Source organism: Rhopalosiphum padi, chromosome 4 (genome assembly GCF_020882245.1).
Source record: "Rhopalosiphum padi isolate XX-2018 chromosome 4, ASM2088224v1, whole genome shotgun sequence".
Lineage (NCBI taxonomy): Eukaryota > Metazoa > Arthropoda > Insecta > Hemiptera > Aphididae > Rhopalosiphum > Rhopalosiphum padi.
In genome coordinates, this window is record NC_083600.1 from 23,408,289 (window position 1) to 23,423,355 (window position 15,067).

Genomic DNA, 15,067 nt, shown 5'->3' on the forward strand with positions numbered 1-15,067 from the left:
CGTTATTTTATAGACCTATAATTATAGGTCTATAGAATAATAAATAATAATATAATGCGTACACTTGTTACCACGATTAAAGATTTATCTTTAAACGTGCTTGTTACTTACCGGCTACCGCCAACGCCCGGCAACACCAACCACTATCAACATTCAACACAATAGTCCATACTTTATTAGTTATTGGTGTTATTAGTCTTTGCGTTCGGCTAATCACGCGCGAAAAATATTTAAAATTTCAAAGATGTTTTTATTGGCAACATCGGAATCGGGTTATAATAAATGTTTAATCACAGTAAGTTGTTGTACTGTAAGATAATACCATTACCATGGTCATCTAATAAGAAGATCACTTACCAGTTACCAAGAAGCTTACCGGTTGACCGAGTGTACAAACAATTAATAAATTTGCATTTGCTGGGATTTAATTGATCCATGGTTTGTGATAAAAGGATGTATATTGTTTATATAATAAATGTATATTAAAAACATTAAAACATGAGTTAAACACTAAACAGTTATTATTTATGTTTACTCTAATTACACTTACGCGGTGCTCCATTCAGGCTTTCAGCTGTTGTCAAGCGTAAGTTGAATATTCGGACGTCAATTACTGGATTGCTAGTTGTAATAACGTAGTATAATTTCTCACCCACTCGAAACAAAACGATATCGCCGATATCACTGCAACCGGGATCCAATTTCCGTCATAGATCATTGTTTTTTTTCAACTAGTTGAAACAGTGAACTTTGATGTAAGCCGCACGATCAAAATTAAACCGGTAAGCCAGACTTAGTACACAATTCGTATATTTTATGATTATTAATATAAAACGCACAGTTTATAGTACGTCCTATTTCTTATGCTCTGTGGTGCGAAACGACAATTTTTTACTAACGATCAATTGATTATAAACGAATATAAAATTTATAATTAAGTGATATTAATCATACAATTTTGTCAAAGAAATGTGCGCGTGTATTGTTCGGTGTTGACGTTTTTCTATTAATTTATTTGCTACGGAATCTTCATTTTTTTGTTACGCCAATCCACAATGACATTATTGGAGTTTACTGGTTGTGCGCTGACAGCATTTGGTCCGGCATTGTCAATGTTCATTGTGACCATCATGAATGATCCTGTACGTGTCATCATATTGATAGCCAGCTCATTTTTCTGGCTGCTCAGTCTACTATTTTCTTCGATAGTGTGGTTCGTCTTCCCCAGCAAGCAGCAGGTTTGGTTTGGAGTGCTCGTATCCGTATTGGTACAAGAACTCTTCCGTTACTTTTTATATCTGCTGTTGCGCAAAGCGGAACGTGGACTCAAACGGTTTGTGGTACACTCATTGGTGTCCAACAACAAACACATGTTGTCATATGTTTCCGGTTTGGGATTTGGCGTCATGAGTGGCCTATTTTCTTTGATCAACATACTTGCTGAAGTTGGAGGACCAGGAACAATGGGCCTCCGTGGTGGATACAGTGCATTTTGTATTGTATCTTCAATTTTTACTGCATTCACCATACTGCTACATATATTTTGGGAAATAATATTTTTCCATGGATTGAACACAGACAATAAAAACTTAATTTTATATGTTGTTATTTCACACTTAGTTGTATCAGAAGTAACGCTGCTCAATCAATATTATTATAATACACTTGCACTATCTATAGTTTTTATAATAACAGTGGGTTCAGGATGTTATGCTTTCAAAACTGCAGGTGGACAATTGCCTATCATTGACAAACTTAAAAATCAAAATACAACAGCAACTGAAAGTTAATAAATGTATTACTTTTTTATAATCATATTTATATAAATTTTTTTTTATTTCTATATTATTATACATGTGTATCATTTATATTGAATTATTTTGATTATACATCATGAAAATTAAGTTTTTCTAATATTCATTTGAACTTTTAATTAATAAACTATTAATCATTTTATTTATAATAAAATTTGTTTGTTTTTTATACATAATTACCCTGTCCAATTTATATAAATACTTAAATTTAGTAAATGTTTTACCTTTAGTTATTTGTAAAAATAATGTTATTATTGTAATATATATATTACAAATTATTTTACTGATATTTATTAATCATTAGGTATATAATTTTATAAATTTTTTAATTAAAAAAATAACAACTTTCAATAAATTAGGTATTAGGTTAAATAAATATTGGTTAATTAACAAGAATATTTTTTTCTTTTATACATGAGTGATATGTATTACATTATGTAATTTACATATTATGTTAGAAATGTATACAAAATGTTTTTAAACAGTAGAATCCACTTAATTGGGACACATTGGGCAGTGACCTATTTGCCTCCATTATCCGAATAACTAATAAACCGATACATTCGTTTGGGACTATGCAATATGTCCCTATTAAGCGGTTGTCCCCTTTATGTGGTGTCCCAAATAAGCGAATTCTACTGTACATTATTTCTAATAAAAAAAAACTTAAGATATTAGTAATAAATATTAAATAAGTATACATTTTAGTTAACAACAAATTTTTAGATAAATAAATTAATAGTTAAATGTTAAATTTAATCTATCGAATTTGATTAATACTAACTGAGCAAGATGCATTTACAGTCAATATAAACGGTCCTTCTTTACCAGGCAAGTATGTTGAAGGAATTATTTCATATGTTCCTGGCTGAATATCAGCTAATTCTAAAATTACATAGCCAGATCTGAAATAAAAAAAAAGATTAAAAATTATGGGATAATTTAATTTTAAATAGTAATATTGTTTAGTCTATATAAAAAAGAAAACATACATAATTATGTTATTTTGAGTATGATTTTTATAAATTACTTTTATTCATATATTTTTATTTATGTATAATGAATATTGTATATATTAAACAAATATTCAATGATAAATTTTAATTGTTACTTTAAAAATCTCAATATTATAATTCCCAATTTTAGGGAACTGTTAAAAGTGAATTCCAAACACTTCTAATATTATTATACATAATTGTTTAATGATTACTATACGTATTAACATTTTATAATTTAAATCTTCTTGAAATTAGTTTTTAATGTTTTGTTTTTCTATTTTATTAATACATTGGTTATTTATTATTTTGTGTTAAGGAACTAATAAAAATTGAAACTATATAAATTGCTTATATTTATTTGTTTCATTATATTCCAAATGAAGCCGAATGTCCAGATCGATGTGTGTATTACATCATCTGCCCAGCTGAGAAGACTATGCCAGAACTTGATCAACAAAAACAACAGTGTTTAGTGGCGATGGAAACCCTCGATCGGTCGTCGCCAGAACTTTGGCCTGAACCAATGCCTGGCATGTCTGGTTTTGCACAACATATACGCGCATCTAGTGCGACTGATAAACAACCTTCATGGAAGCAACCACCAGATGCCCATGATATGCTACTCGTACAACGTTATAGTCAAATGCCACTGCCTCCACTTTTAGATGAATTAAAGTCTTTATACGATTTTGCCTATAACTTAGGCTTAGAAGAATCCAAAGAAATGACGCGTGGAAAATATTTAAATATATTCACACGCAACACTAATAAAGCCAGTGAATAATATTGTAATAATTTGTACAATTTAAAATGAAGTATATTTTTAATTTATGTAATCATCTCAACAATTGTTATATTAAAGCAATGTGAGTTAATTCAATAAATAATATTTGATATAATTAAATTTTTTCTATGTATTAGTAATAGATAATAAACATTAAAAAAAAAACTAATATTTTCTCAATTTAAATTTTAAATTATATAGACAAATTAAAAAAGGAAATTTTAACTCATTTTTTATATTGATGTATTAATTAAAACATACTAACCTATAGTTACCAGAAGATTTACTTATAAACTTGGCTGTAGCATTTATATTATTTAAGCCAACACATGATATTTCAATTCCAACCTGATACTGTTTTGGGGCCTTTAGTTCTATTTGTAACGCTTCAGTATCCGATAATCCGTCAACTGTTAATTTGAATTTGGGATTATCATTATAAGTACTATGATTTTGACATCCACCAGCTCTTATTCCTTTCCATTCACCATTGACAGTCTATATACAAATTTAAATTTATAATAATATATTATTATTTGGGGGACGGGGTGGCCGAGCGGTCTAATTCGTCGGCTGCGGTGCAGCCGGCTCCGGTTCGATCCTCGGTCACTGAGCGGCATTTTTCTCCGGGCAAGTCACGGTGTCCGGAGAACGAGTGCTGCCATCCCCCCACCCCGGGGCATGGCAGAAACCTACAGGTGCCCCATTAAAAATTCTGCCAAATACACTCACGTGTAACACCCCCTACTGTTTCAACCCTACTGTACCAACCCTACCAACCTACAGGCTAATGACCTAAGTTGTCGAAGCCTTAAAACCAATAAAAAAAAAAAAATAATAATAATAATAATAATATATTAATATCCAATTGAGTCTTTGCCCAATAGAAGTTAAAAATAAAAAACTAACCATTTTAAATTTGGTATTATACGAGTTACTCAACTCCTTCATTGTAAAAGGACATGTAGCATATGCCCGCAGTGTATAATTAATTGTATTCATTTTTTCGTATTGAGATATAACTAATGTATACTTTGATGGCGTTTTATCATTAATAACAATCTTGCTAAGGTAATGAGGGCTATTGATACGTGTTCCAGATATATATGGTTCAGGATCATCTATAAGAAATAAAATTATAACTTAATAAAATGTTACTATTTCATTGCTTATTTGATAGACTATGTACTTGGATAATGAACACGTTTTCCATTATTTTTATATATTATAACAGTTATATATTCACGGTTTTCTTTGAAATCTTGTAACTCAGTTATGTGTCTGGTTAATAGTATCCAAACAGCGCCACTGTTAATATTACCAACATCTAGATAAAATTGTGGATTTTCACTTATATTATACAAATCGCTAATAGGACCTGTTCCAGTATTCCAAGTCCTAAAAATATATGTAATATATAAAACAATTAGATTTAGATTCAATATAGTTCTAATATATTTTTAATTCCAAAAATGTGGTTGTACTTATGTATGCATGATGTGTACGGGAATATTGATGGATTCCAATTCATACAAAATACATCAAAATGATGAATTACCGATTTGTAATCTATCCAAAAAATTCCATTATCGAATGTAGCCGCACTTGTTGGATCATAGTCAAGCATTTTTTTTAACGGAGATGTCCAACTTTTTTCATCCAACTCTGAATAACGTCCTTTCCACCGTACATGAGCCCAAGGATTTTTCAATTTCAACAATTTTAATTCCTGAAATAATTTTAAACAATGTTTATTATGTTATTTTATTCTAATATTTAATTAATTAATTTGCATTTATATAGCTTACATTAACTTTTTGCACAGCCAAAACTGCATATGCATGTGAAGAAACAAGACCTGTTCTTCTCTCTTCTTCTGCCGACATTGGTGGTGTAGCTACCGTTATTAATACATCACCTTTGCACAATCTTGTATAAAGAGTCTCAAACAAACCATCAGCATTAAATGTTTTATCATCTAAACAAATAGCACAACGTTCTGGTATCCAGCCAGTTAAAGCATGGAGATCTATGTTCTAAAATCAACAAAAATAAGTATCATTGATTTTCTCACTTTTCAGTTAGTAAAAACATTTCAGCAATGATTTTGGAGTTCAATAAACTTACACTACTTGATCCTGGAAAATCATAACCTCCCATTACTTTAAGGTATGCTTTTTCTATAAGGGAAACCCATAATTCATTTTTATTTGATGAATGCGAACACAATAATGAGTTATACTGGCCAACTGGCAATAAATCATCAATTATTACCTTACGCTGTATACCATTTAGGTGAAATTTGATCATATATTTTCCTAATAAAGTAAATAACATATCAGTATTATGTATTTCAGTTATATAAAAGTAATTCTATTATAATACCAAATGGATTGTACACGGGTTGTCCATTGTGTTTTTGAGGGTAGATAATTGATGTGATCAATCTTTGTTTAAATGTTTTTTCAAACACAGCACATACAGCTAATGATGCTACAAATGAACAGTCAGTCACAATCTATAACAAAAATAATTAAATCTTTCAAATAAATAAAAAATAATAACCTAACTTATAATTTGTATAATAGGTAGAGAATAAAATAAGTTACAAAATTCTTATATCATTCATAAAAATGATAATATATTCTTGAATTATTTATTTATTGCTGTTGTATTTTAACATCATATAACAAGTTTTTTTATTATTACCGTTTGCTTAATGCTGTAAAAATCTATGGAGTCTCCAACCACCATTTTTGGATCCGAACATAATTGATCAGGTCTTATCCATTGTACAAATTTTTTTTTTTGATCCAATGATAATGTCAGCAAACCATCACTGTCTGTGAATGGAATTGATAACTGAAACCTTGTAAGACAAATACAAAGATGATTTGAATTTTGAACTATTTTATTTGTATATAGAAATAAATTACTTTATTATTATTACTTTTAGCCTACTTAACCTGAAATAGTAATAATTTTAGCGACATAATATTTGAATTGCAGTTGTTTTTGAATTTAAATAAAAATCTAATTTTTAACTTTAGAAAAAAAAACATAAATACAAATATAACATATTTAAGTTTTTAAGTACTATTAGTAGTTTAATATTATGTATCATACATTTTTTTAAATTTACCTCTCTAAAAGATCAACATCCATGAAAGGAACATATTCTTTATTATTAATTTTTGATGTAAACAATAATACTTGTTTTTCTGATTCTGTATAAAGATCACTTTTAGATGTTTCTAATACTTTAGGAGTTCTATTTTGAACTATTTTCTTATGAACTATTGCTGAAAAGTAATAAACAAAAGTATTGATTTAATAATATATAACAACTTATTAGTAATAGATTAAACATTGTACAAAAAGTTAGTTATAAAAATTGAAAGATGTATTTGTTAATACACATATATATTTTATTTTATTTCATTCATAAAACAACAAATATAAGTACATACTTAAAAATTAAATATAGCATAATTTTTGCATTATTTTGTTTAATTATGTACCTTAAATAATTTTAACAATTTTAATTTCATAGTGTATAATAAAAAGTTTGGTAAAAAAAATCCTAATTATCTGTAAAATCTAAGATTTTAATAACATAAAATTAGATACTACAAATAAAAATTTGCCATCTCAAGATCAAGTATCAAATTTAAATCCCATTTTACCAACCCAACTAGGGTTATATATGTATATAATTTAAAGTTATTGTTATGAAACAGACACAGACAATTTTAAGTAGTATAAATGACAGTGACTTAGATTCGACACATTGATGGACAGGGAAAAATCATTATGTTTGTAATGATTGGCAAACAACTGATTTTATACAATGTAAAAACTCTTTAACTTTTATCTCTGACATAAGACACATTCAATTTATACACAATATATACCTAATTATTATTACTTAGTAATTTATAATTTATACACAAGATATTAAATAAAAATAATAATTTGTGTTTGCTCTAAGAATATTACAACTATGAAAAGGTGAAAAAAACGAATATTGCGAGTAATCAAATGGTGACCATTAAAGTACACTTTTATAGCACTGCATTCGGTAAGTATATGCATGTACGGTATGTACTTTTAGAACCAGTTATAAAAGAGACGTCAATTTTAAAATTGAAGATACTGTTGTTATGGGCCAGTTTAGGATTCTGAGATCTCATATAATTAGATTGAATGTTTTATATGATCAGAGACAATACATACATTATATTAATGTTAATGTATTTAAATGGCTTATAGCTTTTATGTAAGAGAAAAAATATATTTTTTAGTTAATCGAAGAAAACTAATACAATTATATTTTATAATAATTGATGTTCTTATTCTCAATTTAGTTGTATGATTATTTAAATAAATCATACGAGCTTTAACAATTAATTTTTGAAAATTATATATATTTCTTACAGATAAATATATATTTAAACAATAAGACATTTAAAATATATTTGGCATTTAACAAGTAGCGCCGAAGTCCATGTTAAGGTCAGGCCATGGCCCTGACCTCTTTTTTGAAAAATGTGGCTGGTAGGTCACATTATATAAACATTTTAACTTTATTTTATATATATATATATTATATATATTTTATACTCCAATAAGTATTGAGGCCACAAAGTTTTGAAATTGCCCGACTACATTTTAAAAACTTCGGAACCACTGCATTTAACAATACAAAAATTACATTCATAATAATGCAAAATAACAAAATGGTTCTTAAGTAAAATTTTATTTTCTAAATACAAAACATTTAAAATTTTACTTAATATATCAATATGTCAATTGGTAAATTTTAAATAGTTATAAATTATAAGCTATTACAATAAATTTAAGGAAATTATATTTAAGAAGACACAGTAATAAATGTTCTTAAAGAACATAGACAAAGATGGTTTGAAGAAAATGATAATTAAAGAATTTTAAAATGTTTCAATACATTTTTAAAGAAATGCTAAGTGATTCCATTATTACATAATTAAAAAAATACACTTTTGAACTATAGTTTAAAATGACATCAATAGTTAAAGAAATAAAATAAATTTACTATTATAAATTTATCAGCCTCAGAACTTATACTTAATGTTACATTAGTTGTTTTAACTATTTATATTTTAATGCCATAAAAAATGTTATTTGATATAAATACAAGATGACACTTTTCAATATTTTCATAAAAACAGCATACAATCATAAATTATTGAATAATGAACATGTTTTTGCAGTATAATATGCAATTTATTTATAAAAAATAGTATTTATTTTTTAATTAAAACACAGATAGTAGTCTGCAGTCTTAGATTTTAAAATGTAAAATTAAATTAAAATTAGCACCTTAATTAATAAATAAACATAAAATAACTTTAAATTAAATAGGTAACCTATTTCAATTATACAAATATTGAATAATACAATTTAATAATTTTGATTTTTAGTATTATTTCTATTATATACAAGTAATTGTTTTAAAATTTAAAATAATAATGGATGGAAAATACTATATCTGAATATTATTTTATCTTTAAATTAATGCTTTGAATCCGTGTATATCAAATAAATTATAATTTACCAACAATTAAATATAAAAATGGTCTGATTGGGTTTAACATTAATTTTAAATATTAAAACTATGAGGTAAGTTTAAAATAAATGAGATCTAATTAGTAATTTCCTATTTAGTTTGAATGCTAAACATTTACAGTCTTTACATATGTATTTTTGTATCCAAACAAAAATGTGATAACAATATGATTTTAATAGTTGTAACAAATTATAATCGCCTAAAATAATTTCAAGAACACAAATATCATAATTAAAATTTTCATTAACATGTCAATATGTAAGCGGAAAACTTCATGTTAATTTAAGGATTTTGTACATATGATTATGATTCTTGTATTTAAAAAAAAAAATATTTTCAAAATAAATAAAAATAAGTAATTACTCTTAGTATCACATACAATTATTGAACATTAAATAAATACATTTTTTTTAAACACTTCTTCTCATATTAATACTGGTAACTAAAATAGTCAGCTCAAATAAAGCTTTAATTTTGAACATTTATAAAAATGAATTTTTATCACAATGACAGTAAAAAAATATAACTATTAATAACGATTTTTAAAAAAATCTGTCTATTTAAAATTTTACTTTTTACAATTTGAATATAAAATATATAGGGTATTCATATTGTATAAATTATAAAGGTATGGACGGTATGGTCTTTCTAATATAAATAAATATGTTGTTGTAATAAATTACATGCAATTATAGAAAAGAAACTAGTAAAATTACTTCACTCTCATAAGATACCTGTATTATTGGAGCTATTACATGAATTTGACTCCTTTAATTGTTTTAGTTTTTCTGCTCGATCTAAAGCTCTTTCAATTAAAATAGTTAAATTTCTTATCATCTCATCATCTGATATTTCTTTTTTCTAAAATAGAAATCAATATTTTTTTATAAATATGTTCAATTGTATACAAATATAATTTTTAATAAATTATTAAGAAGCATAGTAAAAATATGTAAACATTTTATTAATTAGAAATCATTTTTATTTACCACTTTTAATGATAATTCAATTGCTTGTGTATATGTATCAATAGCCAAATCCTCTTTTCCTGACTCATCAATATCCAAAGCTTGCTTGAGTAAATATTTGCATTGTTTTAACCTTACTTTATCTTGGTTAATACTTTCCATATTATTGGCAGCTTCATTTTGAACTATAAAATTCAACATAAATATCATAAACTATAAATATTAAATAATTGGTTTTAAATTATTAATATCAAGATGAATGGTATAACATAAAAATAAAATTGATTGTAAAAATGTAAATGATCTATTTATCAGAGGAAAATAAACATAAATTCAAGTGTTAGGTAATTATTTATTTAGTAATGATTTTTCTAATATCTATTTTCAATCAATTAATTAGTTGATATAAAATGAAATAATTAACTATTCACAACTACCTACTGGGTTACTTATTACCTATTTTATTAAATTAAGTTATAATTAAAGGTGAGAGAAATTAATATTTTGATAAATATAAAAATCTTGATTAGGTACTCATTTCAAATATGCGCAGAGTGGAGTAATTAACATCATTTTTTAACAAATCTATATTTTAATATTTTAATAATCAAATGAGTAAATGTTTTTCAAAACAAATAATTTCTCTGAATCTCCAAATTCCACTAAAATAAAAAAAAGGAAAAAATTTGATATATGTAGGAAAAATAACAAAAAAAGTAAACAATTTTCTATTTTCCTTTAAATTACTATATTACTAATATTTAGTCACAATTTAAATTAAAACAATTATTTATTTTATCAAGAAGAGCCATGTCCTAAAGACTTCATGTAGTATGATCACTGGATATATTTCATTTCAAACCAAAAATACTGAAATTTAATAAATAAAAATAATTAGATTATATTTGAAATATTTCTAAAACGTATTTTGATATTTCAAAAATAAAATAGTTTGTTAACTAATTAATTGAATACCTATTGTTTTTTATTTTTACAATTTTCATTTATATAAATAACACATTATTCTATAAGATTATAATATTATCTATTGTCTACAGTTGTATGTCCCTAAATTTGCTTATAGCAACGTGAAAATTAATCTTGAGGTTTAAATGGTATGGTTGATCATTTGTATAGATAGAAATGGTAGTTAGAGTTCCAAAATAAATATGATAAAAAAAAAAAATCCAAAATAATTGAATATCATTTCAGAAATTTAACTAATTTTGTAGTATTATTATTATCCAAGTATGAGCAAAATAAAAGAAATTGGCAAAATATATTTCTTTTATGAGATGCTCTTATATAAAATATCAGAAAAAAAAACATGAAGTAATTGAGACTTCAGAACTACATACGTGAATACTTAATTATGCTCACAATCTAAAATATTAATGTAAGGAAATAACTAACTCGATAATATAAAAAAATTACTTTGATATTCCAAGACTTCAGCTCTATTAACATAATCATGTGATTTTTGACACCATTCATTGGCCAGAGGATCATCTTTTCGTATCTTCCATGCAAGTTCTAAAAGAGTTGCAGCCTCTTTATAATAATAGACAGCAGCTTGCATTTGACCTTTGCAGTCACAGTCTACCGCTTTATTAGATACTACAATGGCTTCTTCAGCGTACTCCATTTTATTTGAACTACTATAAAATAATACGTCTAACAGTCGTACTAATTTAAATTATACTAATGAGGCTTAGGTTTGTGGCCGTCAACATAAAAGTTTCTAGTGGCTGCAGGCAACACAAGTTCGATGCCGTCCAAACACTTGGTCAGAATAATCTGACAACCCAGTCGTGAGTTTTCCTTGAGAAATGGCGCTAAATCTAGTAAATCGTCCTCTTTCTCTTCCGATTCAGGAAGCTTGGACAAATAATCATCGGCAACATAACAATGACAGGTTGTGCACGCTAATGACGCTTCACAAGCACCTTCCATTTCGACTCCATGCCTGGTAAAATTCAAGTTAGATACATTATTCTCACAACCATGGTTGTCGACGCTGACACGCGTTTTTCATTTACTATCAGTTACCTGTGAGCCAGATACAGAACGTTGTCACCGACTTTTCCCTTGACTTCTGTGCGCTTGCCGTCTCTATCAACGAACGCCACTCGGACTATGTCAGCTTCGTTTTTCGGTTCCTGCCATTCGTAATCACCGTGCCGTAAACTCGGAGTGGTGGACACAAACCTCTTCCGGACCGACGGAACTCCGCACCTTGTCAAACAGACGCGACTCAATGGAAGAGTCAGGTGACGGTGTCGATTGCAGAATACACCACGCACTAGTTTTGCCACAGTGACGGGCAAAAACATGCTATATCGTATACTATGCGAATAGATTTCTTATACTCACAACGGTAATAACAGCACATGCTAGACAGACAAAGCTTGACGCCGGATGGTAAGTCAAAACCGAAACTGTAAAGTGCAAGCAGTGCAGTTATAATATTTTGATAACGCTGTGACTGCGCGTGAACGAAAAAAGTTGTTATAACTCCGAACTTGTAACCGTCTATAGTGCTGTCTAATCACGATGACGTCACATACGCGTTTGCTGATTAAAATTTATTGATAATGATAAAGATGATCTATACAAAAACAAACAAGACGAATACGATGAATACGTGACACCGCGTAGGCGTACTATGATGAGCACTTGAAATCTGTTCTATGGTATACTTGTCTGACAATATAGCAAATAATATTTGCTAGTTATTAGTATTCGTATAATTGCATAATTCCCCTGGAGGGTCGGTCTTATACCGGTATGGATCATCGAGTTGTATACTCGAATACCCGATAATAGGTTGTCGTAGATTACACCTGAAAAGTTTGTACTTAAAAATTCATTAAATCAAGTCTTCTGCGAGTAGTGAGTACACTGTATATAGACTCTAAATGTAATGTATTAAAGTATATTTTCAATTTGGTCAGAAATGCTATCAAAAACGAGTGTTGGTTAATCAATAGGTATACTTATACATTTGTAAGCGAGGCAAAGCCACCTCAAATATTTCTTAACTTAACCCCGTCAGTACATATATTGTATAGTAGATACATTAATATTTTATATCTAACTAATTTTACAAATATGTTTATAATTTTATGTTTAATCCATCATAAAATATCTTGTTTCCATCGTGTTCAAGTTTAATTAAGAATAAAGATTAAAGGCAATGCTGTTTTTATATTAGTAATTTTTTTAATGATGTCTCATAACGTCTATGGACGAAGCAATATCTTCTATTAGAGTACCTAGCTAGTTGGATGAATATGTTTTATTACTATTTTGTATGGTTGTCACTTGTCGGTTAGTCAGATTGACGTTGATACATATTATATAATAGGTATTATGTATCAATGTATGGTATAAGGTATTGACTATTGCAGTGTGCCAGTGTCGTCATTTGGGGGTGTCAGGGTGTGCATTTGCCCCTCTTGTAATTAGCAGGCCGCGGCCGGGCCGGGTATGTGCTAGTTTTGTTTTATTTTTTTTAAATAGCTTTATACTCATATTTGACGCAAAAAGGATATAAATAAAATTGAGGTAAAATTTCCCTCAAAATAATTCATCATATAGTAGCTAATAGCATTGAGTATACATTATATATTAAATGCTAATAGTTAATATTGGGTTCATATTTAGTTCATGGTTATTATCTTAGTATATATAAAATGATGACAATTTTTCTAGTACTTAAAGACTCGCTGAATCACATGCCTGTGGGAACGATGTTTAAATGCGCGGCTCGTTTCCTTTGGCGCGGACACAACGGACCGACAATTTTCGGATAGCCACAAGCCTAGACGAGCTATACCGAGCCTAGACGAGCAAAAGCGTCGTGTAGTGTACCGAGCCAGCGTACTTGGCTCGAAGCTCGCCGAGCCACGCGCCGTGGGAACCCGCCTTAAGAAGCATAGATGGACATTTGATTGGATTTATAGGGAAGGCTATAATAATCCAATGTAAAGTGACCTGCAGGGGCTTCGCCCTCACAACCCCTTTCTTACACAAGTATAACATATTACCTTCGATTTTTGGGGGCATAAGCCCCCCACCGATGTCCACCTATGGTAAGAACTAAGAAGTCTGTTTATATTAAGATAAAAATGTATTCTTAGCAAGTGGTTTTTTTTTTTATTATGAGCCGGTCAAAAACTAAAACGATGCCACCAATAGTCACTATTGGGAATTATAATGTCTTAGATAAAGGTATTATAGTCAAAGTTACATTCTTTTAAATTAGTTGAAGTTAACTTAAAAATAAAATTGTTCGAGGAACAATAATCTTGAAGTCGTTAGCGATACGAAGAAATTCACTACGCTTTTTATTAATATTTATGGACAAAAGTAAAATACTTTTTTATGTAGGCACCTATATGTAGTGACTAGCGACATTAAATGACTCCTAACCTTATACGTTAAATAACAATAAGATATCAACATCGTAGTCACTAGTCAGTATGATTATAATATAATACATAAACGATATACCTTAAACATATACGTCCATATATGTTATTTTTTATACGCGTTTCGGCGTTTCAACTATTACACAAATCATCACTGGTAAGTATACCGTGACATCAACTGTCAAAAAATTATTTCTTGGATTTTCTAGTCATTGTTTCTGCATTTATATATGTTTCAGACTGCACTTTTAACAGCTCATTTCTAAATACTAAATAGGTACAATAGGTACATATAAATATTTGGGTGCCCACTATGATGGCACTATATAAATACAACTGTTGAGTTTCGAATGATAACTCTCACAACTATAATTCGTAGTTACCATAAACTTGGTGGAAAACTTGCTTTTGAGAAAATATATTTATCATTTATCAAATACCTACGTAGTTCATAAACTCTAC

General features: G+C 28.1%; 4 protein-coding genes across 4 annotated transcripts; 2 read left to right on the plus strand and 2 right to left on the minus strand.

Moving 5' to 3' along the window:
* Positions 1 to 386: 386 nt before the first annotated feature.
* On the plus strand, positions 387 to 3,716 carry LOC132928426 (protein lin-52 homolog). The gene is made up of 2 exons (XM_060993076.1): positions 387 to 782; positions 3,196 to 3,716. Exon 2 carries the CDS (start codon positions 3,249 to 3,251, stop codon positions 3,594 to 3,596), a length of 348 nt encoding a protein of 115 aa, XP_060849059.1. The 5' UTR covers positions 387 to 782; positions 3,196 to 3,248; the 3' UTR covers positions 3,597 to 3,716.
* Positions 780 to 1,968, plus strand: LOC132928424 (gamma-secretase subunit Aph-1). Its single transcript, XM_060993074.1, has one exon. It carries the CDS (start codon positions 1,056 to 1,058, stop codon positions 1,788 to 1,790), a length of 735 nt encoding a protein of 244 aa, XP_060849057.1. The 5' UTR covers positions 780 to 1,055; the 3' UTR covers positions 1,791 to 1,968.
* Positions 2,201 to 11,817, minus strand: LOC132928423 (calpain-7-like). The gene is made up of 13 exons (XM_060993073.1): positions 11,607 to 11,817; positions 10,194 to 10,357; positions 9,939 to 10,065; positions 6,739 to 6,898; positions 6,306 to 6,465; positions 5,982 to 6,114; positions 5,724 to 5,914; positions 5,405 to 5,632; positions 5,081 to 5,325; positions 4,786 to 4,994; positions 4,506 to 4,717; positions 3,862 to 4,094; positions 2,201 to 2,719 (listed from the first exon to the last, which is right to left on the minus strand). Exons 1-13 carry the CDS (start codon positions 11,815 to 11,817, stop codon positions 2,575 to 2,577), a joined length of 2,418 nt encoding a protein of 805 aa, XP_060849056.1. The 3' UTR covers positions 2,201 to 2,574.
* Positions 11,733 to 12,681, minus strand: LOC132928425 (adrenodoxin-like protein 1, mitochondrial). The gene is made up of 2 exons (XM_060993075.1): positions 12,222 to 12,681; positions 11,733 to 12,138 (listed from the first exon to the last, which is right to left on the minus strand). Exons 1-2 carry the CDS (start codon positions 12,503 to 12,505, stop codon positions 11,874 to 11,876), a joined length of 549 nt encoding a protein of 182 aa, XP_060849058.1. The 5' UTR covers positions 12,506 to 12,681; the 3' UTR covers positions 11,733 to 11,873.
* Positions 12,682 to 15,067: the final 2,386 nt, after the last annotated feature.

What these genes read in the sequence shown, in the direction of transcription:
- LOC132928424 (XM_060993074.1), top strand. Translation starts at nt 1,056, where the DNA reads ATGACATTATTGGAGTTTACTGGTTGTGCGCTGACAGCATTTGGTCCG.
- LOC132928426 (XM_060993076.1), top strand. Translation starts at nt 3,249, where the DNA reads ATGCCAGAACTTGATCAACAAAAACAACAGTGTTTAGTGGCGATGGAA.
- LOC132928423 (XM_060993073.1), bottom strand. Translation starts at nt 11,817, where the DNA reads ATGGAGTACGCTGAAGAAGCCATTGTAGTATCTAATAAAGCGGTAGAC. An exon ending in TGGCTGTGCAAAAAGTTAAT is followed by an intron (nt 5,326 to 5,404) that starts GTAAGCTATATA and finishes AAATTATTTCAG; the next exon opens with GAATTAAAATTGTTGAAATT. An exon ending in AAAACGTGTTCATTATCCAA is followed by an intron (nt 4,718 to 4,785) that starts GTACATAGTCTA and finishes TATTTCTTATAG; the next exon opens with ATGATCCTGAACCATATATA.
- LOC132928425 (XM_060993075.1), bottom strand. Translation starts at nt 12,505, where the DNA reads ATGTTTTTGCCCGTCACTGTGGCAAAACTAGTGCGTGGTGTATTCTGC. An exon ending in GTTCTGTATCTGGCTCACAG is followed by an intron (nt 12,139 to 12,221) that starts GTAACTGATAGT and finishes GAATTTTACCAG; the next exon opens with GCATGGAGTCGAAATGGAAG.